Below are 25,967 nucleotides of genomic sequence, written 5' to 3'. Positions count from 1 at the left end.
ACCCTCAAGCTGAGCTTTAGCTGAGAACTACAACTGCTCAGTCCTTCCCAAATTAGCTCCTTCGAGGGGCCATTTCAGCAAATCACATCAGTAAGTGCTTCATTTTAAATACAAATAGTCTTAATGGCCTATACACAACTGAAATTAAGTTCACTTCTAAATATCTGTCTCCCTAAATATGTATTTAGCCTATGTTTAGTTAAACAAACTGAAAAAAGTGGCCAATAGAAAATTTAAAGGAAATAAAACATCAATATGAGATCAATTTTTTAAGTGCCCCTATTTCTTTTCTTATTGACACTACATAAGGATGAGAAGGGTAAGATGATATCCACAACTGAAGGAGAACTAAAGTGATGCATTAGTAGCATATACCGTACCACAGGTCTGCAAACAAAGCATACAGCCCCTTCAGTGAGATCTGCGTGCGAAGCACCAGTGTGTGAGCAGAAGCACAACTCGCCAGTGACAAGGAAGCAGTAGCTAAGAAGACATTTGCTAAAAATACATACTGGGATTTTTAAAACTTTAAACTTTAATATTTGATTTTTTTTAAAAATATGAAGAAAACACATACTTTTCATTACCTTTGTTTAACCCCTCCTATTAAAACAAGAGATTAAAAAAGAAATCAGGAACCGTACATTTGCATATATCCACCAAGTCTGCTGACGGACCACCTTTCACAATTAAAGAGACACAGGTAAACACAACACAAATATTTTTGTCTTTATTCAGTCCTCTGGAACAACATGCAAGCGTTTATTTATTTATCTTTACTTCAGCTAGAAGGACATTCCATTTATTTAGACTTTAATTAGCTCGTTGTTCTCACAAGCTGAAAGCCCTCTGGGTCCAGCAATCCTTGTGAGTCTCAGTGTTCCTTCCAGTTGGCTTGCCAATCGTGAGGCAGTCTGTCATGCACACTGTTGCTCTCCCAGCTGTGGACCCCATCAGGGATATTGCAGATGGGGAGGGGGGGAAAAACAAACTCTAAGCAAGAGTATAATCTCTTCAACACACAGACGTTAATGCAATTAGCTGTTTTAATTTTAAGAGATGTTGAGGTGCTTGAAATGTCATCACTTTTACACAGATTTAAAGGCGTCCAGTTGCACAGGTTGCCAGCACATGGTCATTTTTATGGCACACCTCCATAAAAGCGATGGCATAAAAAAATCAGGTCTTTGGTGTAAGGATTTCAGATCCTATTCAGGTTTATATAACAGATGGCCAGCACACTACACATCTCATTGATGTGAATGGAAACATTAGCGCTATAGAGTTTCATCCATGTCTCACTGGGAGATTTATTTAGCAACCTTTCTGTAAATAGTTTGTACCTCAGTGGAAATAGTGTTAAACCCACGAAAAAACGGCAGCAAGATAAATATTACTGTAATTTCTCTCTTCCCATACTCACCTTTGTCCTAAACTAATCTTAAAATCCCACTCCAACTAAACACCAGGAATTATTCTTGTGGACTAGCAGTATCAGCAGTTATGAAAAGAAACTTAAACAAGTATGACTAGGACGTTTGTTAATGCAATTCAGATTCCTGAATCTTAAACCCCGAACACTGCATTATATTTTCCAAACCTCTCAAAACCTTTATTAGCGCATATGGAGTCTACAAAGTCTCTCAACAATAGATTCCTTTGTATTTTCCTAGCATGAAGGAAGCATCTGGATGAAATATGAGTAACAGAAATGCACACAGGTGTAACGTTAAGTTTGGATCTCATGCAGAGTTCTGCTCTTTTAGAAACCGGCTTAATGAAGCAAAGATTAAAATTAGTAAACAAAGTATAAATTCAGGAAGGAGGCTCGGGATAAGGGAATTACTAATGTCTTTAAATGATGTCTCCTAACATTTTCCCTACTCCAAAGAATTCTACAGAATTTTAAAAAAATACAAAAAGCTATGTGTGTCAGCAATATGTGTTAGATGACATTCAACTCAGCAAGGATAAACAGCATTAAAACCAAAACTAAACAGTTAAGCAACCACGCTCACCTCTTTTGGAGCCCATACTAGTGTTCAGTCTGGTTATAAATAACCTTTGCAAGGTAGCCGCCATGAATTCCTGACATACTCAATTCCTTAGCCTAAAGATCATCATGGTTAATGGCAAAATAAAGACAACAGTCCAGTGCATGTATTAGCTTTGAAGGACTTTGACCGGCTCAAAACATTCCTGTAACACGTAAAAGTGTTAAGCAAAAAATAGTGAGTCAATACAACAAAATGGTACATTGTCCAGAGAACAAAAGGTAAAGCAGAATACAGCTGTCTTAAAACTAAAAAAGTAAAATAATACATTTTGATGCAACTTTTAAGAAGGGAAATTAACTTTTTTTACTATTCAATTTAGAGAGAAGCAAAGGGTTACACTGAAACTGTCTCTCCCAACTCTATCCAGCGGAAAATGTTTTTTATTTTCTTCTGTTTAATTGCTTACATTTTTTGGCCCAGCCAGCTGAGATGGAGAAAAAAATTTCTTGTAAACAGTACAGAGCTGGAAAAAAACTACTTCATGGAGAAACATCAAATCCACAATCTTCATGCCGAAAGAATGGAAGCCAATGGAGTTCAATGTATAGAAAGAGAAATGATGCAATTGTTTTCTTTTCAAATTCAGACACTGCACTAAACTGACACATAAGATCCAAATTTATTTATAACCTGCTTCATCTGGAAAGGCACAATAAAAAACATATGCAAACCTGCTACTTATCCACAGTTCTACATCCTGTCCTGTCTTGTTAGACACTTGACTTAAGAGAGGCCCTACGCAAGGAAATACTTTTTTGTTTTATGCAATTCAGGATTTACACAGCTTGGAGAAGATATAAGTTCAAATGACACAAGCAATAATCGGGCATGTGTCATTCAGGAACTTGTGTTGGTTTTCTTCTTTGAGGGATAGAAGGACAAACGGGAGAGTGTACAAGGAAATGGAGCTGACAGACTGAAGTTAAATATTCAAGCTGAAGCACTTTGTTTTATTATGATCCTCTATAAAGCTGCAGCATTGACTGCTTATGCACTCATTTGATTTGTAACAAGGCAATTCTGAAAGACCAGCATAATTTCCTATACAGTATTTAACAGTAAACTTAAATCTAACCTCCGCTAGCTCCTAACAGCTGCTTCCAAAGCTGAGCCATAATTCAAACTGTAGGGTCTCTCAACCTTTGGCATCCTCCAGAAAAGATTGATGATCTAAATAAAAAAAAGTATCAGATTCATGGTATCGGAAGTTGACCTGTCATTACTGTATCCATACTGCGATTAACATGACAAGTTACATGTGCAGTGATGCAATGTGAAGATTTCCTTTTTCCTTTTCTAAAGTTATTATACACAGGTAAAATTTTGCACTGAACTACAGAGCAAAAATTGAAGGGCCATCAAAGGAGGTTCTTTTTTCTTCCACCTAATTAAGGGCACAGCACAATCATCACTTTTATTGTTAATCTATTTGAGCTGTACTTTAAAAGCTTTCCTGGTATTCTTAACTGTTACTTGGTAGAGACAGAAACCTCAATTATTTCGTTTATACTCTTCCTCATTTCTATAGTACTGTTTCCTTTCTATGTCTGTACACCTTTTTTAGAAAGACCTATTTACTAGCAACGAAGAGGGTTTCAAAACTAGAACTTTTATCAGGCCCACAGATCCCTCTAGGACAGTGTTTGAACATCAGCTGGAGCATCAGACTGGCAGATGACATGTCAGAAATTGTAACATCTCTCTTCCCCCACCCCCGCCAAACAAAAAACAAAACTAGGATACAGATATGTATTTTTAAAGAGTAGAAAGATATATCAAGAAAACAAGGTTCTTATTTTAAAACACCATGGGTACGATTCAGTACTCTTCGCTTTTTACAGGCATATTTTCCTAATACTTGTCTTAGGAGGAGTGCTGCTGTAGCTGAGTTGTCAGCAGGGAGATGGTACCTTGCTTTGGATACTCTACTAATTTCCCACTTCATACTTCAAATCTGTCCTGTTGCGTGGACACAAACTTACCCATAAGCAATTCAAGGCAGGTCTATTTACCATCTCCAAAAGACGTGTTAGAAACCAAATTCTTCCTTGAAGCATCTACACACTAGAGCCCAGAGTTTATTATTTAAAAAGGTACTGAATGCATCTACTATTTAAAGGAACCCATTAGGATGCATGAATCCCATATGCTCATACTAAGTGAACCGTTAGATGGACAATGCTGATCCAAAATGAACAAGCAATACCAACTGCAAGTATTTTTTTAAAACCTGTTAATCACGTTTCCAAAATAAACTCACTGAACAGTGTGTATTTTTTAAATATATTTATTACATCACTTACAATAATCTACAGTAATGTTAAATCTAGTGAAACAACAAATTGCAACCAGGATGACATGGTCAAATATGAAACACAAGTACAACACAGTATGATGAAACAATGGCACAAAAATGAAGGTGATTTTCTGCATCTGATTATATGAAATAAAACATTCATCAGCATTTATTTTTGCAAGTTTTACATTTTTTGTTGATAAACCAACAGCTTTCTTTTTGGTTTCCTGCATCACATTAATACAAAAATGGTGTATTTTAAAAAGCAAATATACAAGCACTTTTCTTTTAAAAAAAAAATTGTATGCATAACTTTGTAAAATCTTAAACAGATGTTGTAAATGTGCCAATATTTACAATATCATAGTGCAACTAACAAAATGAAGAGGCCTTAGCACAAATATGGTTAGCTCCTCTTTCACTAGAGTCCAAACTCAAAAACACTGTATTGCAGGGCAAACCACAAACTAATTACCTCATAGAACACCAGACAACAAATACACGCTGAATACAGTACAGCTTTTTTCATACTTCACTGCTGAGGGTCAATTTAAGCAAATTTGAACATAATCAACATGCACAAATACGGACACTAAAATGCATACGAATATGTATGTGTGCACTGTGAGTGTTTTTAACCCTTGGCTAGCGTGTGCATACACAACACACGTATCTACATACCCATTGCCTTCCGCAGGGAGTTAGGGTGCTCAGCCAGTCTGAAAGATCAGGTGCAAGGTGAAAGAGGCAAACCGAGCCAGTCAAAAGGTGTTAGGACAGCAAACACAGCTCAGCATTGCCTCTGCTCTGCTCGGCAAGCACTGCTTTCTGAACGGAGGGCTTTCCTGCGGGGCAGCACAGCCACTTCCAAAGAGTGCGATAACCACTTGCTCACTTTGCTCTGCATATAAAGCTACTGCTGGCTGAGTGACATAAGGTTATGTTTCTGTTGATCACTCGTAGTTACAAGTTCTCATCCTGTCACTAACAGATAAACTGAAAGTGAAGATTAAATAAAGAACAATCTTGTATTCGGTTGTATACCATTAACTGGATGCAAGAAAAAGCACAGATTACATTAATCTAAGATTCATCAAGTGAAATGTAATTTTGCACCATGAAGATTTTCTGTTCGTTCATTTCTCTACTATTTTTGACAAAACAGTAAACTTGGGTTGATCAGAGGTTCTTTTCTGTATCACTGTTAATTCATTTTAACATTTAGAGTTGGAGGACATTTTTTTGTAACATACTGCACTGTATAAAGTTCACATCGCAGTGTGAAGTATGAAACTGTAAAAACAAGCACTATTATTTATTTCAATCTCAGCCTAGGTATTCTTCAAGGCTCTTTAACATTATGTATCCTTTCTTATAATATACATTTATATCCACAGTATTAATGCCCCAGAATGTTCCTTTTACAGCCATATATGCCCTGTGAAAATGATTTAAAGAGAAAAATAACTAAATACAATGTGCTGTCGCTGAATTGTTTTACAAATTGAAAAGTGATTTTCACATTGGATAATGAATGTTAAAGGTCTTCCTGATTTCAACAAAAGAACTTCTAATGTTGCATGACTTAATACACTGCAGAACAGCACAGTTCAAGAGGAGACACAAGCCTGAACATGTCAAAATAATACTGTTTAAAATTTACGATTAATGTTTCGTGTGCGTATATGTATTTGTGCGTAAGGTCCTATCCTTCCCACCTTGAAGTCAATCATGGTTTTGCCACTAACTTAAAACTGAGCAGAAATTAGCCCTTGTTTGTTCACAAGATCTCTTAAAATTGTACAGGCTTTCTTGGGGACCTGCTCAGCAAGTATAGCTTGGTGCAGCTCCACTGACTTTAACAGAGCTATAGCCAGTCCCACCAGATGAACATCCTCCCATTAATATATTTTCCCCACACATTTGTTTAAAGCCACAAATGTGAGAAAAATTTTCAGGGGTTTCAAAGCCATTAATCTATGTATATATGTGTGTGTGTGTATAAATATAAACATACACATTCTGTGCTTCACATGTGAACTGTTTGTGGCATAAAAGAAGAAGAAAAGAGATTTAAAAAACCTTGAAAGTTGCAGAAAGCACTACGAAAATAATCACAAGTATTCATAAAGCTCAAAGGGAAGCAAAGCATTCACAGTATACACAAGACTCTCTAGCTACATCATAATCACCTTAGTGTAGGCACAAATAATGCAGCATACAGAGAACTATAAGAGGTTCAAACACTATTAAGTTTGTTAAGCTATTCTGTTATTTAATGAAGTCGATGAAATCTAGGGACAAACTAAAACCTGTGCTGTTGCAAGCAGAACTACAGCATCAAGAAACACAATTTCAGTTTCACCCATAAACCGAAACCTTCTGGTCTTGCTCAAAAGAAACATTTCATTTCTGCTCATGTATAATTGGAATTACATTCCACACAAAAGGGTTCTCAAAGTCTATAAACAGTGTACCTTTTCAATCTCTAAGGGACTTACGTTCCTTAAATGAAATATTAATAATACATATTGCCCCTGAATAGTCCCTTAATACAAGTCATATGTTGAAATGATTAAATGTTATGGACTAGAATATTCTTTGAAACAGCCTTGACGGAAAACTCGCTATGATAACAATTACTGATATAAGGTCCATTTTTCTTTTCCACAGCTAAGCAAAGCTGTGGGACTCAGGCTTACTGGCAATCTGTGCTCCCTGCGCAGAACAAACATTCTTAATAAACTGCCTTAAGCAGCAGTAGCCTATATGGGAGAGGGGAGGAAAAATAAAATTCCAGAAATTTATTTTCTTTACTGGAAAAAACAATTTTCAAAATGTCAGTAAGTGTTTTGCTCAGTCTGGTGGAGTTGTCTGAATTTTTGGAAATGGATCCCAATGCACCTTTACATAACATGCATTTCTTGGGATTAAGTAATACATTTTACAAAGACATTCCCTCATAACAAGCAAAAATGCAAGGAACTTCACAGCTGCGAACTTTTTCAGTAGAACATGACAGCCTTAGGATCGGGGTGGTGGGGGGACTGTTCTTATTGCTGGGAACAGTTTTAGATCTTAAGTCTGAAGCAGGAATGGCAAAGCATGCATTTCAAAATGGAATGACCTAACTGCTTCAGCAAACCTGCCAGATCAATGACTTTCTCTCCAGGTGATACTGGAACCAAGTATTGAAAACAAAGAAGGTAAGTTTTGTATTATTCTGCTGCCCTTTTACTTCTTTTTGCAAATATCCTCTATAAAGAAAACAATATTGATACAGTGAAGCCATAACATCACATGCCAATGTTTTCCAGCTGTTGAATTTTATTATGGACAAATCAGTGTAAAGGAATTCTTTCACTACATTTAAAAGTCGGCATGCGGCAGCTAAACATTTTCTGCTGTTAAGTAAATTTTCATGATTTCAAAATATATTAGATCATCACTAAGTAGCTCAAAAATATAATCTCTATAGATTTTTGGTGACAATCAAAATCACACTAATTTCTAACTCTTAAATCATTAGCATTTGAGATACTGAAAGGAAAGGTATAAGACAGTAGAAGTGTGTGATCACTACACTATGGGCTTTAATACAAGAGATAAAATTTAAAGCAATATGCAACATACGATGAGAAATATTGCTATTACATAAATTAAAGTAGACTAAGATTCACACAATAAAGCAGCAGAAAACAAATAGAATTAGTAGATATTCGTTAAGCAACTGGTTATAATGTGTGACCTACTTTAACACTAAAGGAGTTTTGCATATTCATGCTGTACAAAATGACCACATCTAGAAATTACGAAAACAAAGAAATTAGGTCAATAGGAGGATGATTTACAGTACCACCATTTCTGCAGGCTTTCATTTTAAAATGCATAAAATGTCTTATTACAGCAAATAAAAAATGATGTTCCTGTCATTAACATAAGTGAAAATAATCACTAGTTTCTCAGGCAAAATGTGTTTTTCCAAAAGGTGTCATCCTATGTGGGTCAGATGACGCTGCAAGCCAGCAAGCCCCCACAGTTCCTCATTTAGAAACTGTCCATATTTACTTGCAACACATGGATGATCAGTATTAACAGCTCTTGCCAGCTAAAACATTCATGTTGCCTGCGAACACCCTTCTGTTACAGTCATCAAATGGTAACGTAGTGAAGAGAATGTGAACGCTGGTTTGAAAGCATTTACTTTTTGTCCTGTGACCACATGGCATTTCTTCATTTTCTTTTCAGTTAGATAAAAAGACTAAACTTAGAGTGTTCCAAATGTGCGTGTCAGGATCAGACAGCATGGTGCAAGCAGTTTAATATGGCAGGTTTTTTCTTTTCTGCATTTTACCTATTCATTGGTAAAAGCAAAGCACTCATTAACTGTTCATATATAAATGAATAAAGATACCTATGTTAAAAACAGAACATATAATCAGTACCTTAGATGATAAAAAGACTGCTATTCATAAATGTGCCCACTATGGATTTGTGCGTTGTATTCACCTTATCCAATCTTTGTTCCTTAAAGTGTGCACAATGCTGTTTTGTATTTCATGGACATATTCAATGGCTCATTCATTACAAATTCTTGCATGAAAAGGCAGTGGTAAAGCCAAAAATACCCACCCACACTAGAATTAAACTGCCCCCCTGTTTTTAATATTAAATATGCAAAACTCTTTTGTGCGATTCACCATTACTGTAAATTAGCAGCTATTCTCTTTAAAAGTGTTAAACCTTCACCAAATCACAAACCATAAACATTGTTCCATTTTCTCTTTTACACTGAGTCTCCTACTGAATCCATATCATCCGAAGAGAGTGGGCGATACAGGTCCTGTAAGATGAAGTGCAGTATAGATTTGTTTATTGTGTTTAATTTGTTGCACTGCAATTGTCTTACATTCTTTTTGTTACTGTGGACCAGAAGATATTGTTTAACATAAAATACACATATTCTATATGATCAGATTTTTGGTTTAATGTCATATAATTATTTTTTAATCAACAAATAGATGGTTAGAAAATAAAGCTGGAGTTTCAATATACAACACATTCTAAGACGCAATTCTTTTTTCCTTTGATTCTTTCCTGTAAAATACTATTAAAACAATATTTGTCTGTTCTGAAGAGTCTCCTAATTGTTTGGGAACTTGGCAATCTGAATTTAATCTTAAAGGGAATACATTTCCCTTTTTGCTGTTTTGCAAACAGCAATAGGAAAGTAAGTGCTTACCTTATATAAGGTAATCAAAACTTGCCACCCACTGGTGATATAGCATGGATCCAGCAACATTTGAGCCCCAGAATGCTGACACTGAATATTGCCGTTACCTGTGTTGCACTGACAACGGTATCTCTTTTCCACAGTTTGCCTGTGTCTGTGTGTATGTGTAAAAAGACAGCATGTAAAATCCCCCCGTCACCGGCTCCTTCTGACGGTAGCCAAGCAACCAGCCCGTGACAGCAGAGGGAGAGTCTGAGTGTACGGATCCACTTCGGCTTTTCAACACCCACTCAGAGCATCCTCTGACGGAGCAGATAATCCTCAAACGCCAGAGGTGTTAGGGGATGATACATCACCCTATCCAACCTACACAGCATAACAATCCTCGCCCAGATACATAATAGCACTGAATGGAAGAGGAAGTTCAGCAAGGAGAAGAGTAGAGGACAGAATACTATGTTTTTAAGGTGAATTAAGCATAACTGATGGCTTAGAGAGGCGCCAAGCATTCAGGTGCCCAGCACACCTCATAGGCAAGCTCTGATATCTTTAAGCTATTTCTGGGGATCCTTTAAGTATAAAATGTATTTATGAAATACAATGAAACAACTACAAGACAAAATACAAGAACATATGAGAATGGGAAGACTGATGGAGCCAGCTTTAGGGTTGACCTTGGTTTGGGGTATTTTTAATCACAGGAAGATAACTGAGACAAAAAATAAATCTAAAAGCTATACTATAAAACAAGGACTACCTAAAATGAATGCATTACAAATTCCAAATTTACAAGGATCTCAGTAATCCATACAGGTTTATGTTTTACTTGTAGGCACGATATAAAGGGGATTTAAGTCCCTTAAAGGGGTTTTTCATTCCCTAGAATGCTCATTCTGTATGTATTTTGCCAATGGGCATGTGTACATACACTAGCAGACATGTTATACTGCAGACTGCAAATCAGATCTAAAATACGTTTCTATTTTGTTGTGAACAATCCAGACAAAAGAAGAACTTCAAACACACAAGACCATCTCATTTTGAATACTAATGAGTTAGTTAATTATTAAAATTTATTTTGAGCATATACACGTTTGGAATTTCTAATATATAGTACAGAAAAAAAATCTTTTGATTTGACAGCGAGGGTAGCACATCAAACTTTTGAATCTTCCAGGTCACTGCTCACTCCTCTGAATATAAAAAAAATATGCATTCAGAACATACAAAGAAGATATTTGTGAGAACTGACTTCTAATATTTGAGGAGTATTTTCGTGGTTACTTTTATAACTCTATGGTTGTTTTAAAGTAAAAAGATGCACAAGATTTCAGAACCATATTCTATGCCCTTTCATGTAGTTCTAAATACTTGAAAATTTTTTAAAGTTTTCCTTTCTGCAATAATTTTCCTTGCCTATAATTAGCCAAAGAGAATCTATTCATTATTTTGCATAGATTAATAAAAAGGCAAAATTTGCCGAATGAATAAGACTTCTTGGCCACATACAACTCAAAAAATCCTTATATACACAGAATCCAACTTCTTTGTCTGATTAGTCAAGAGGTACCTTAAATCAAATTTTTTATTATTCTATAGGCTGTAGTCTCTAGGGAAGTAGAAAAAACACTTAAAATACTGGCAAGCAATGGAAAATCAGGTATAAAGTACAGAACATTTTCACCCTAATTGAAGTAATGACTCTGATTACAAGACAGTGGAAAAACAAGCTCGTAAACTATTACAAAGGCTAGTTAAATAAAATGTGGGGGTTGCTATTACGTATATTTGTTATGATTGCCATGTCACCTTTTCTGAGTCTGCGTCATTAATCATACTCTGTTGTGGTAGGAAGTATATGTAGGTGCAACACAGTAACTGTCTACTTCAATTGCTATAAACCTGAATTTCAGATGTTTTCATCCTCCGTGGAAATACACAATTAAGTACATAACAACTTAAAAATCAGGAATCTTAATTTCCTATTTAAGAATAAATATAAAGAAAGAATTAAACTATAAGAAAGCATAACTATAGTACACAGGCTGCAAGTTTAAACCCGCAGAAGCTGAAAAAAACATAAAAGTCCAAATGATTCCTAGTTCACTTTCAAGTCCTTGTTTTACATTCATGAAATTAATCTTTCAAATCTTACTTTCCTCAAACATAGACTGAATTTTGCCCAAGATTATCAATACATAACTTTCATTGATTTCTGAATTTTTGGAAACAACTCAGCCATGTACATATGCAAGTGAGAAAGGATGAAAATTTATCTTTTTAACTTCTGGCTTTTGAGGGTAGAAAATTTTATCTGTAGGGTTACAAGAGTACTGTTTTCATGAGTATAGTACATGTGTCACAGCAGCATTCTTGGCTTTATTTCCATCAGTGGAAAGCCTTCCATCAAAGGCCAGAATTTATTTTTTTTTTACAGGTGAATGATGAAATGTCAGTAAGGAAGAAGATTGATCAATCCCTATTTTAAGTTGCCTAACGCACTCCATAATTAGAAGGAGTATTTTCTTCAGAAACTTCTACCATCTCTACTATTTTTACAGGTCTTTAGTATTCACAGGGAGAAATCCCTCAGTTTGTGGAAGTAACTTGCTTTTGTGCCTCTGAATTCAAAAGCATGGCTTCCTCTCACTTGTATTTCCCAGGAAAAACACTGGCAGCCTGCCCAGACCCCTGTGCATTTTGATGGACCAAGGCTACAACTCCCACATAGCACTGGGATGGGGATGCTGAAGAGCTGATTGATTAGTTACATCAAGGGGAATCAGGCTATGTGAGAGTCAACATTCCCTATCATCTTCCAGACCCAGTACATACTACTGGCACCCCACGTCCCTGATGGCATGAGAGAACAGGCACTCCTCTAACTCTATGCACAAGGAGAGGGGGGCAGAGAAAAAAAATAAGTACAAATCTGAGTTGGTATTTCTAGGACCCAGCGTCTTATTTCAGTTCTAAAGCGGTAGCTCCCTCAAACTCCACGTAAAGAGAGAAACCCAGACCAATCAGAAACCCAGCCATCACCTTCAACCCCAGACCACGGCTCTAGCAGCCAACGCTCTTCTTTCGGGGCAGGACTACCTCACCTTTCAAAAACGGGGGCAAGGGGGGCACTGAAATCAGTCTCCTCTTCTCTCTTGTAGGGCTATCACATGATATCAACACTTCAACAACCTTCTAGGGAATAAACCTTCTCCTGCAGCTGGCTCGTCAGCCCTGTAGCTGAAGCCGTTGAAGACAAAGCAAAATGCTTTGGGTTCAAATTTGATTTATGACAATATGGTACATAGAACAACCTGTCCTCTAAATAAAATTTAAATGGCAACATAGAAAAAATGGTACTAAACCAAAACAGAACACCATTTATACTGCTAACAAGAAAATTAAGATTAGTAAGCCCTGTTTTAATGGCTGTTCATAGAACTAATTTAGTCACCGGAACACACATTATGACCTTTAACAACACAATCATGTTTTTACACTGAACTTCTAGCTCATTCACTTCATAAGTTAAACATGAAAGGAGCTGAAATAAATTCTCAGAGCAAGTGTAAAGTTTCCATCCCTGAACTTCTGAGCAGTTGATTTTGTAACCTAAATAATATTATTGCAATGCATTTTTACATGATTGCAATTTATTTTTACATTAATGTATTCTATGTTTTGTCAGGTTAAAAGAAAAATCTGTCTAAAATAAAGCCAGACAAGCATGAAAGGTCCCCTACTGAGGTCAAAGGGACTGGATGTGAATATCTGAGAAGAGAATTCAACTCTTTAACAATGTCTTATCTCTCCTGTAGTTTACTTCAATATTTATTTTCTGTACAGTTAGCAATGTGATTATGTTACCACTACACAGCCCTTTGCATCCATAATACTGCCACTCAGTGATCCTGTTACACTTCCACATAGGGAACCTGGATAAGAAGCAGCCCGTTCACTCTCCTCTTCACATTTGAAAGTCAGAAACCTTGTGGACAAACACCCTTTGTGTCTAATGGTGCTGACCACATGGTTCCCACTCACCCATCCACAAACTTTAACAGAAAAACATTTCTTCGTTGTGGGAAGAGAAGCATCAGTGGTGGGGAAGGAAGTTTAGGAAAGTTACCAATGAAAAGAGACAGCCTCACAGCAAATAAAAATCCACTGTGTACTGTTATCATCCATCTCAGCAGACACCCTTACATCACCAATGTATAATTCATTTGGAAGACTCTTTCTTCCCTCTTCAGTGACTTATTAATGATTAATTAATAAGCTTTGAGAGTAAGAGCAAACAGGTGTCGAAGACATTCCGTTCAAGAAGATTTTAGTACCAGCTTACCCAACGGAAACTTGCATCTTTATTCTCTATGTACCAGATGATGAAAACCATGACACTACCCCAAGGCTTTAAGCTGCTGCCCACTGGCTCTCTCTGTACTGCAAGATCACAGTCAGCTTCCATATCTATAAACAAGTCACGGCAGAAACCCATGGCTGTATCCCAGCCTGAGTTAAGACTTGGGCATGAACAATTCCTCAGCTCCCTGGTATCCACCAGACATGAAGAAGGGTACACAGGCTAGAAGGGAGTCATGCCATGCTACAGCTATTCTTGACCTGGATATCTGGGGAATCAGGTCTGCACCAGCCCCTAAAGTCAAGCACTGCCAATTTTGTACATAATCCCCTTACTTTGAGAGACACAAATCATGTCTTTATCTAAAAACTGAAAAGGCAGAAAAAGCATGTGTTCAAACTGTGTTTATAAACAAGTCTGAGATACAGAGTACTGCCTTAGGGAAGCTTTCACTGAGAACTGATCACAGTTTAGAAAATAGCAGAAGAGAAGACACACAGACATCTGTCCCATTGCTTTTGAACAGATACAATTAATTAAATCAGTATGTGAAGCCTTTTGGATGGAACAAGTAATATTTTGTCAGAGGGTTACAGCAGTAACATAGGTATTATCTTAATTCTGGATGCTTAGGTACATTGTAGAGTCCTCTCTACATGATAACTAGTGGGAACCTACAGCAACTAACAACTCTGGCCCAGCAAAGTGACTGACAAGTCTCGTGCTGCCTTGGTACTGGTAGTATCTTCACTGCACAAGGCTATGATATCACAGCTAATCCACAGCTAAATTCCACAGCACATTCTTTCACCTTGCTTCAAAATCAAAGCCATTTGTAGGTTTTGCAAGTGACATAAAGCCCACGGGAAATTAAGAACAAAAAAAACGTCTTTGACCACGTGAACATTTGAAATGTTTGGAAAAAGAAAATAAAACTAAAAAAAAGTTTTGTAAAAAAGGAGAAAGATACCCCTGTTTTTCCCCTTGAGGATAAACCAATTCCCATCATACTTAGCATTCTGACAGACACGGAACAGTTGTATTCCACTTAAGAGCGTTGTACAAACACAACAAGGACTGTAGCCAGGCTCTTCCACCCTATGACTCTACACACAAGGAATCAGTGGGGAGAAGACTATTGGATAATGGCTATGCTGGATTCTCCCCAGCCATGCTCAGAAATTAGTTTCTTTATTTCCTTACCCTCTGTTTCCGTAGGCTTCCTGGGCTGGTGGGAGATGGGCTTGGAGACTTCCCAGAGCGGGGAGTAGAAAGCTGGCTACCAGGGGTTCCATTCACTAAAAGGATGATAAATTGAAAAAATAAATGCAAGGCATTATTAAAAGCAAAGGAATAGTTAAATCAGCATATTCTTCCTCACTCTTTGTTGAATATATTCACTTCCTTTTTTTTTTTTACTTTCAAATATTAAGTAAAGTAGTTCACAAAAGAACTGTTTCCTCAGAGTTTTGGCTTATGATGCCAATTTTTATACAGAGTGCAACAAATAATCAACAAACCTGGAAAGAGTGTTTAGTCACTGGCAGAGAACAACCGTAGTGTTCCTGTGCTTGAACGTGATGGAGAGCAAGGTGCTTTGTTAACCTTAATGGACACTTGCTGTATGTAAACCTTTCCATTCCATTTAGTTATGGCTTGAAGCTCTACCCACCAAAAATAAAAAGCAGTATTGCTTGCAAGAACAAATCAGCTGCTTGCTGTTCCTCACTCATTCACCTGAAGAGATTCTTGCAATACTATCTGACCCAAACACCACTTCAGAGTTAACCCAGAAGGGCTTTCTAGAGGCAAATAAATTGGATGTAACACCTCAAGTCTGACTTACAGCAAAGCATCACTTTCTCGAGTAAGTTCCTTCAGATATGTCAGTGCCTATGATTTTAGAAGTATGTTTTGCATGCATGTGACATTATCGGTTAAATTAACAAAACAATACCAGCAGAGGACAGAATTCTACTACAAAGTAATCACACAAGAGGCTATCAATGTTCACACTGAAGCACTGATAGAAACACTACAAAGCATGTATCACATATATATGTAAATATTCTTAAACAAGCAACTGTTCTATCACAATCCCTATTTGTCAGCAACAGGAAAAAAAGAACCTACAATCAGATTCCCAGATTCTGAATCTTAGGAGAATATTTACATACTAGGATATCAACAAGGCATTTGACTTACCTTCTATGAGTTCTAACATGGCCAAATATTACTGTTTAACCTGATAATAGCAAGCAGCAAAATTCCTGCTCTGTACTAAGCCAAGCTGTAGCCAAACTGAGAAGCAATGGGATTAGTTAAGGATAGCTGGGGCTGCTCACAGAGTGAGCTGAATGCGATGCAGGATTCATAAGCAGAAGCCTTTTCTGCGTAAGGCTGACGTCTTCAGAGCAGCAGTGGGAGGTGCAGGTGCTGTCTTAGGGCTACATCAAAGGTGTCAATTAAGCATAATGCTGCTGCTTCACAACGCTGAGCCACTGCAACCCCCACTCGCTTTCCATGGAGCCCCGAAAGCCTAAGCAATTTTATATGCTGTGCACTGAATCATAATGAGGTGCCTTTGGGGGCAATACACCAAATGACTCATCTGAAAATCAAAATGAGAATAACTCTTGTAAAACCTTGGCTGTCTGGCAATCTAGCAAAAGCTAATTCCTTTGGATAATACCGTAGGCATTTTTAATAGATTTTTCTTACTTTTTACATAATACATTGTTCTCACTGGCTAATACTGGGCCACACATTATAAGGAAGAAACATGTATACCTACTACACCACACACACCAATAAAACACATTATACTGCATGATACATAATGATCACTTAATAGTGCTTAGGTGCTATGAGTGACCAAATCTCAACATCACTTTGTGAAAGGCATTGTTTAAGGTAAAGTTGCAATGTATTTGTATAACCATAGAAACAACAAGATACACTAATTGGATTTAAATAGGCTGCTTTTATAGAAAATCATTCCACTCATCTAGGCTTCAAATTCTCTTTGTACAGAGGACAATGGTTTGCACATATCGGCACTGATTCAGATGTTGCACTGTGTAGGGGAGAGCACATGCGTGTGGACATATTCACTGAAGTTCATAGAGTATTCAGCAGAACAGCCCATAGGTCTGGCCAATAATGACTAAAATCAAATTTATTACCAACACTTCTGAACTCATTTAGGAAAAAGGCAACATAAGGACATTAAAAATGAGCTTTTTGGAATCTCAAACTTCTAAAGTTTTAAAGGGCTTCTTACAAACAAATACAGTATTGTTTAGAAACTAAAACTAAACTATTACTATTCACATGGAGCTAGTCCTCAGGACTGCTCTCTAATAAGACTATTGCTCTGCCTTCTCTTTAAACCAAGTAGATATTCTTAGGTCTTATTATTATAAGAAAATTTAAGATAATAGATATACTTTATAAACCTTGTAGCACTAGGCACTGGTTCCTGTTCCTTATAGGCTGATTCCTTCCCCAGAATTTTCAACAATATGTTTTCTTAGAATTACTGTTGCAATTATTCTGTCCTGAAGACAAAGACTTGAGGCTACCAAGTGGAACCAGACAAATAGATGCAATGGTGTATTTCACTCTTACAGAATCATAGAATCATTTTGATTGGAACCCACACGTACCATGTTGATGAGTATCTATTTGAGATGAGAAAACAAAGTATTATAGACCCTAAAAATTACTCACTTGCCACCACCAAAGTATCCAAAGCGTTTAAGCTAAGCTCCAACACTGTCCCCAACAGCACTTTTTAAAAAGGAAAATTATGATAGTTGTGCTTGTGTTGGACGCCTGTAATATGTGAAATCAAGAGCACCATGAATGGATCAAGGCCCTCAGGAGATTTAAGCGCAGTTTGCTCACCTCCTTACCCATATCCAAAATACAAAGGTGCTAAGTACCTAAAAAGCATACCAGGATTTTTGTGAGCATACAAGGACTCCCTATGGAGAGCTGTTTAGGAAACTCTAGAGATGACAATTAGCACTGGGGATGAGATTCCTTCTACCGGTCTTCAGGTACCTATTGTGTAGGCTTCTACATCTGAAGTAGTTCTCTAGACCTTATTTTAACCAAGTTGCTGTCATATAGAACTCGTATGTTCTATAACCCCCAAGCAACGATCTAAAACAGACCTGATGAACAATGTACTTGGAGCATCCATTGCAGTGTAGACTTCTAAAGTCAGGTAAGACGAATCCAAACCTGTACACCTGGAGGTTTAGGATATGCTGGAAATGAAGCAAGATCATCAAAATTCTCCCCACCTACCAGTTTTGGTGGATTTTATTACAAGCGCAGAACTCCATTAAATAAACTCTGATGACTGAAGGCCATACAGAGTCTACATTAGAGTCAACCTGAACACTTGGGTGATGTGGGTTCTATTCCCGGTTCTCTATATGTATCTGCACAACATCAGACAAGTCATGTCATCTGTACCACTTTTCTACGTAGGCACTAAGTTCTGGCAGAATGAACTCTCTATGCACATTATGTTGTCTGTCTTCCGGGTGGTTTGCATACCTGGAAAATACTAGTAATGTAATGCTTAAGACAGACATCGCAACAGGGAAGAAATGGCAATTCATAATAATCCCCCAGTCCACTCCAGGGGCCCTGCTTTTTTATCTTCTTGTTTATGGCTTGCTGGCCAGTCCACCTCTGACTCTAGTTCCTTGAGAGTCATTATACTGCATTTGCAAATAGAGTTGATATTATGTGCCGTGCAGCAGGAAGAGACTGGACTGATTCTGACCCCCTTCCTGAACTCCATTTACAATCACAACATCATTCTCACATATGCATCTCATGATCAGACAAGATGGCAACAAATATGTGAATAAAATCTGTAATATTTAATAATAGTCCATGCCTGATAAGTACAGGAATATAGTCTAAATTGCCTTAAAATCCACTTCTAGGTGGAATACATTCTGGTTGGAAACTGCATTCCTGTCCAGTATCTGCACTGTATTTCTCACAAACTGATACAGCACATGTTCCTATAGGGAACCCTGATGTAGATAAAGACATATGAGATTGGTAAATCACTGTTGTGATTAATCACGTTATTGAGTGAGGCAAGAGGTTTCTTGTCACTTTATATTCATAAAATGTCAGGGGTCAGAGACTTCAGCTTAACACACAGCGTCCTCCCATCATCTCATGAAAAAGATTTATCCGTTCAAAATTTCACAGGTGAAATATGTATTAAAAAGCTAAAACAATAACAAAATTATTGTGGCTGCTCTGAACAGATGTATGCAACTGCTTTAGCTGTGAAACTGTTTCCTTACTGTCCTCTCTTGCTGAGGATGCATAGCAGGGAAAGAATCTGTCTTTGTATTTGTTTTTCCAGCACCTGGCACACACATGAAGGTAGAAAACCCCAAAAAATAGAATGCTAAAGCTGGATACCATCATCTACTGAGATAAATGGGAAATAGGTTTTCATATGAAGATGTTTATAAACTCATTAAAATGCTGTAAATAAAAAGTACTTTGATAGCATTCCAGTAAATATGTTTTGATAGGGCATCTTTTTATTAAGCAATAAAAAGTGAGAAAAGCCGAATTAAAGTATCAAGTGCCAGTCTGAGAAGCTGCCAATGCCACTGCACTGCATTAAAATCATACTCTCCTATAAAACAGCCTGTTTATGTGTTAGCATCTTGTACTCTATAAAACATGTTGAGATGACTGTGTTTACAAAAGTGGTTTGTCAAACACAGAAGTGTGTGTGAAGAGGAAAGAGAAGACTGAGGGAAAGGAACAGTGCAGGCTTTTTCACAGACACAACTTACTCATGACTAGGACAGCCAAAACTAGAAAAATATTTACAGAAGACGCAACAACATGTGTAGGTCACATTCAGCAACTGCTAGCTAGAAAATGGTGATGTGAGATCACTACTTGACCTTGACTCAGTTACTCCTGTAGTTTGTCACTGTCCTTTCCAAAACATTTTTGTCTCCAGAAGATTATGCAGTTACAAAGTAGTTCGGGAACAAACCATACCTTGCCTTTGCATTCCTTCTGCTTTTGTATTCTACTTGCATACCTCTCACCATCTTTGTCTTCATTGCAAAGCAGACAGCTTGTCCAGAGTGTCACATTAAGCAAGCACCCTCATTATCACTCCTTAGTAAAGACAAGGCTTTGTAGATTCTACCTTAGCATGCAACTAGTTGAGAAAAGTCCCAAATAACCAGTACTGCATTCATTTTAACTGGTGCTAAACTGCCCATTTTACATTCAGTCTTTGCTAGAGTTTATGTCAAGAAGTTATGCAAATACAAAAAGAACATCTCTCTGCCATTGAAGACAAGATTTAACAGACCCATACAGAGCTTTCACCTCATCAGCAGATCAACAGATTAGAAATGTCAGCAGAAGGGATCACCCTCAGGTCAGGTTTTTATTCCCATCCCAGCAGCCACCAATACCTGAGTCCCTGGTAAGTCACCAGTACCTGTGGTAGCTGCAACTTGTAATCCAAGCAGTGCAGAGTTCAGCAGGGACTGTAAAACCCACACACAAACTCAGCCCACGCTGATCTCCATGGGGTGGCCACTATGACAGCACTTCTACCCCAACCTGGTCAGCTATGTCCACACTATCAAGCAGAGAAGTGCTGCAGACATGCAGATATTGCAGACATGCCCGAGATCTCAAAAGACAGAGGCTTTCCTTGAAAATAGGTTCCTGGAATCCACAAGTATTTTGTAGCCTCAGAAGGTGGGTAAGTGCCTCTTGTTTTTTTTCTCTGTACTTCATCAGAGTATAGCTGACATCTTGGCTGCTAATTTCATGTAGTACCTAATCTAGAGAGCATCTACATGTATGTAGGATTTAGTGAAAATCTCTCTTTTGAACTGTTTTCCCTAATTGGTAAGACTACGATTCTCAATCTATGAATGGAGTATCAACTCTGAGGATGTTTCTTCATTCAGCATTTAACTTTTTAATCCTTTAAGAGGGTTAGACTATTCAGTCTAACCAAATCTATTTCTCTTACTAACTCTTGATTTTTACTACAAGCTATAAAACTATAAAATTTTTTTTTTTAATAATTAGTATCAAATGCAAACACCATAAATAAAAAATTAAAAGGAAGCCAGGATCAAAGTAAAAATCATCTGGAAATCCCTGGGTCTGTACGATGACTGCATCACTCCTATGGGTTTGTACTCTTGGCTTCAGAAAAGTTTTGCTTCAGCATATTTATTAAAAAATCTGTCAGCTGAGTAGCTATAACAGTGTGAATAAAAACATGTGACCTCGCCAAAGACAATATGATACATCATGTTCCTTCCTTCGGGATCCAAAAGACCTGCTTGAGTCAGGTGGCTGAAGAAGGGTTGTTTCTGGATAACAGCCTAGGGATGAACTATCAAACTAAATGAAAATATATCTTCTTGAGAAGGAACACATCTACCTCTTTTTTTTTTTGTAACTAGCTGAGGAAAGTACAAGCATCTGCTCTAGAGGAGAGTTCAGTAAGATCCAATTTCCATATCCTAAACCACTTTTTTCTTTAGGGAACATCTACAGTTTTGATCAGGCTTTAGTTTGACCTGTAGCTTCACAATTTCTTTGCCCAGGTGCAACTTTTCAAAAAAACATACAGCCCTAGGCAATACGATGTACTCTATCCATTCTTCACACACGTTCCCTTTGTCATTCAGAATAGGTATATATCGACCCAGTTACTCTTGAAATAGACACTTGTCACACTAAATAACTGAAACCCCTAAATAACTCTTCTTAACACCAAACCTGAATTGTTGTTACAAATAAGATTTCAAGCATCTGAAATATTCTGGGTGATAGTTCAAGGGAAACAGGAGATAGCTCAGAGGGGAGGAGAAGTGAGAAGGAAATAATTTTAAAGGAGGTGCTCAAACTGAAAAAAAAAGAAAGTAGTTATTTTTGTTGAGAGCAAGTCCTGAAAATTAGAGTTGGGATTTCAGCAGCTAAAACAGAGTTCACCCGAATGCAGTATCTTTCCTTAATTTAATGGACCAAGGGTACAATAATTCCAGCGGTCTCATGCTGCTCTTGATTTGATTAAAAATAATGACCATGAAGAAGTAAGCGATGCTTTCTTCCAATCTGTTACCTCCTCACCTGCACTGAGGCTGCCACCAATGGTGTTAATTGGCAGCTAGACAGAAGCCGACCGCTACCGAATAGCTGTCAGACATTCATAATTTTCAGTCACCACCAACAGGCTGACACCCAGTCTCACTGAAATTCAACATCTCTTTTATGATGTCCTTTCCCAAATAATATTTGATGCCAACAAAAAAACATCAAAGTGTTTTACAAGCTTTAAGAAGACATCAGAAAAATTAAACAGAGGCAGGATTATCTGTTGCACTTGGAACCAGACTTCAGCCCTCTGCCTGCCTGGGAGGTCATGCTACCTTTCTCTGCGTCTCTTCTTTGCCTTGTTCTCTGCTTCTCTTCTCTATTTAGACTGAAAGCATTTTGAAGCAGACAATACCTCAAATGCATTTGCAAAAAACCAGAAAGCAATCCTCCTGCAGCGAGATTTCTGTCTCACAGTACTGTTTTGATACACTGTCAGATGTAAATAAAAAACTGAACAAAACATATAATGGAGAAGTCAGCCCTTACCACAGATCTTCCTAACTTGCATGTACTCTTTTCAGAAAAAAGTATTCTGTGTTTTTATATAAAAATAGGATGCATCTGCTCTCAGGAGCCTGGGAGGCTACCAGGAAAATATAAGCACAAGAAGCATATGCTCTATTAAGAAAAAAAAAAAGGAAAAAGCAAGGACAGAAGTAAGAAGAAAGGTGAACACCACCTTTAGAAAGGCATACATTCCTCTTAAATGTGTCAAGAAATGATGCAAAAGCAGATGCAGCTTTTTGGCTCACTGTAGATTGTATAGCTCGAGAAAGGGTGAGGAGTGTGTGTCTCCCATTCCCTTACAGCCTGGCACATATTTCCTTGCCCTCAGTTAACCAGAGTACAGATCTGAACCTGCGTGGCACCAAGCACTAGGGTAGCCTCTGGTATTGCTAAAGGTCTTTCTCTGCAACCCTGCCGCCTGCTTTCCTCTCGCAGCTCCACCCTTTCCTCCATGCTGCCGCAGCAGTGTGTCCCAGAGCCTGTGGGACAGCATTTTTTCCCCCCTTGTTCTCATGATGTTACTCCCACGGCCGTATACATGCAAAGCCCAACAATGCCATTATGGCAGGTTCTGTGTGGGGCTTTTAGTCTCACCAAGGCAATGGAAGGACAAAGGCATCTCCAAAGGGTGAAAGTTATCTAGGACCCTTGGGAATGTCACTAAGAGCCCTTTTCCCTCAGTATCAGATGAGATGATGAGGGAAATTGTTCTCCGGAGCAGTGGCTGGGGGCTCATCAAGGAGAGGGGACACTCAGGGTCCTTTGCCTGCTCCTGCACACAGTCAGGGGCCACTATAACAAGGTGAGACTGAAACAGAAAGCTCTACACATTAGGGGCGAGGGCCTTCAGAATTTTCTCTAAAAATAATTTGTTAACTGAATTTATCTTCAAAGCACCAGTTTTGGTAAAATGGTATTGCAAAAATGAGACACAAACATTAAAGAAAACCAGCAAACCAACTAACCCCTCCCCAGATAACTCCTTTGATTTCTGTAAGCAACTTCAGAAGCTATTGGGGCAAATTTGGGAAAGTTCATCACCCCATATCACTATTCACTCAGAACAAGGAACTCACGGACTTCACTGCATTTATGAACATTTAGTTCAAGACAAAGTTTGGCTTAATTCACTTGCCACTTGAAATTCTGTGTCAAAGAAGGGAAACAGTTCTTGAGGATTGTATTTAAGTGCTTAAACCAAAGTAGACTGCCTACATGTCCTAGCCTCATTTACACATCTGCTTCGCTAACAATGGGGAAATGACCCAAAGACTGTACCTTCATTAACTCTAAAAATGATAGATCCCAATCAGCTATCCTGTGCTGGATGAGAAGAAAAATAGTGTTGAATACCTGCATTACAGACTGTACCATAGTATAGATGCATACAGGAGAAAATTAAGGGTAACTCAAGGATCTCCCTTCATTTTAGGATTTTATCAGTTTTAATATCCAGCTTTGAGTTTTTTACATTTTTTTAACGCAGCCTTTGTCTATGCAACTTTCCTTTTTTGGCCCATGTAATTATCCATGTGTATTATCTTGATATAGGCATGAATTGATGACCGGGGCAGCATCTGACCCTTTTGTGTAGCAAGAATGCACAGACTTTTCAAAACGCAGCAAGAATCAAACAAGAGGAATCAGATTCTTTCTAATTAGCAACATACTCTTCTCCATACAGCTTGCTTAGATTTTTCTGAAGGGTACACTATCAATAATGCTTTCTGCCTGCCCTTTATCCCTACTTTTCTCAACTTTCTTTTCTGATACAACTCTTCACAAAATGATGCACCTTTGTTTTTGGAATGTGTATGTCTTGCCTTGGATCTCAGCAAAGAATCTACTGTTTTTCTCAAGTATTTTTCATGTTTATCCCTAACAAAAGAAAAGTCCCTAACAGTAATTTAACGATGAACTGAAAGCAGTTTAAAAGCATAGAATAAAAAATTACACATATATACACTTAGCAGTAACACCATGACAACAAAAGCATAACTTCTAGTTATCTACTAGTCATTTAGGAGACTCTCTAATACTGAGCTGTTTAATGTAAACAACATGGAAAAAATTATCTGCTCATCCATGCACTAGATAGTAGCTTTTCTATTCTGCTGCTGTCACTGGTACATAATTCCAATAAATAGGCAGGATTTTAACGCCTACTGGATGGCAGAATAGTGCAATCTGTACATATTGTACCTAAAGTACATGGCAGAACTTTGTTTTTTGTCTAACAATATCTAAGAGTTAGTGTTTCTTTTTTTTTTTCCACTGTTGTTTTTCTAATGCCATGTCTAATATCAAATTGCATATTTTTAAAATATATTCATTGATTGGTTTTAGTTTTCAATGAACTAAAAACAATTCTAGAGGGCAAGTGCACACTTAGGACAACATTGCTTCCTTTTAGGACAGTAATATTGATGTAAATACTCATGTATGTAAGGTTAGAAATAGGCTTCCTGTAACATTCACACAATTCGACTTCACCATTTGCAGAAAGCAAACACAAGAGGCACAGACAGTCAAATCAGATCCTTTGTCTCCACTAAAATTAACTTCTATAGAAGCATTTTCAATTATTTACCCTTTATAAGCTGTAACAAGTTATAGAAGAGAATAGAACAGAACAGAATGGAACAGAATGGAATATTTCAGTTGGAAGGGACCTAAAACAACCTAGTCATCCAACTGTCTGACCAATTCAGGGCTGACCAAAAGTTAAAGCATGTTATTAAGGGCATTGTTCAAATGTATCTTAAACACTGACAGGCTTGGGGCATCGACCATCTCTCTAGGAAGCCTGTTCCAGTGTTTGACCACCTTCTCGGTAAATAAATGCTTCCTAATGTCCAGTCTAAACCTCGTCTTGCGCAGCTTTGAAGCATTCCCACGCGTCCTGTCACTGGATACCAGGTAGAGGAGCCCAGCACTTCCCTCTCCACTTCCCCTCCTCAGGGAGCTGTAGAGAGCAATCAGGTCACCCCTCAGCCTCCTTTTCTCCAAACTAGACAAAGTCAAAGTCCTTAGCGGCTCCTCACAGGACATTCCTTCCATCCCTCCCACGAGCTTTGCTGCTCTCCTCTGGAAACATTCGAGTACCTTAACATCCTTCTTAAATTGTGGGGTGCAGAACTGCACACAGTACTCAAGGTGAGGCCGCACCAACGCTGAATACATTGGGATAATCACCCCTTTTGACCAGCTGGTCATACTGTGTTTGATGCACCCCAGGATGCAGTTTGCCCTCCTGGCTGCCAGGGCACACTGCTGACTCATGTTCAGCCTGCTGTTGACCAGCAC

The 25,967-nt window shown here is 37.9% G+C and overlaps 1 protein-coding gene across 9 annotated transcripts in view; it reads right to left on the bottom strand.

Moving 5' to 3' along the window:
- Positions 1 to 25,967, bottom strand: part of DCLK1 (doublecortin like kinase 1) — a 274,345-nt gene that overhangs the window by 48,212 nt on the left and 200,166 nt on the right. For 2 of the 9 annotated variants that reach the window (XM_068419352.1, XM_068419361.1), the window contains exons 5-6: positions 15,153 to 15,247; positions 9,002 to 9,196 (exon numbers count right to left, since the gene is read on the bottom strand). In XM_068419352.1, the coding sequence (XP_068275453.1) occupies positions 9,140 to 9,196; positions 15,153 to 15,247 (152 nt within the window). In that variant the 3' untranslated portion in view covers positions 9,002 to 9,139. Of the gene's footprint in view, positions 1 to 9,001; positions 9,197 to 12,897; positions 12,901 to 15,152; positions 15,248 to 16,154; positions 16,219 to 20,065; positions 20,075 to 25,967 lie in introns of those variants that run through there. The other 7 variants (XM_068419319.1, XM_068419336.1, XM_068419387.1 and 4 more) reach the window with 6 other exon arrangements.

This window comes from Nyctibius grandis, chromosome 2 (assembly GCF_013368605.1).
Source record: "Nyctibius grandis isolate bNycGra1 chromosome 2, bNycGra1.pri, whole genome shotgun sequence".
NCBI classification, from domain to species: Eukaryota; Metazoa; Chordata; class Aves; order Nyctibiiformes; family Nyctibiidae; genus Nyctibius; species Nyctibius grandis.
This window is presented reverse-complemented; position numbering and strand designations above follow the sequence as displayed.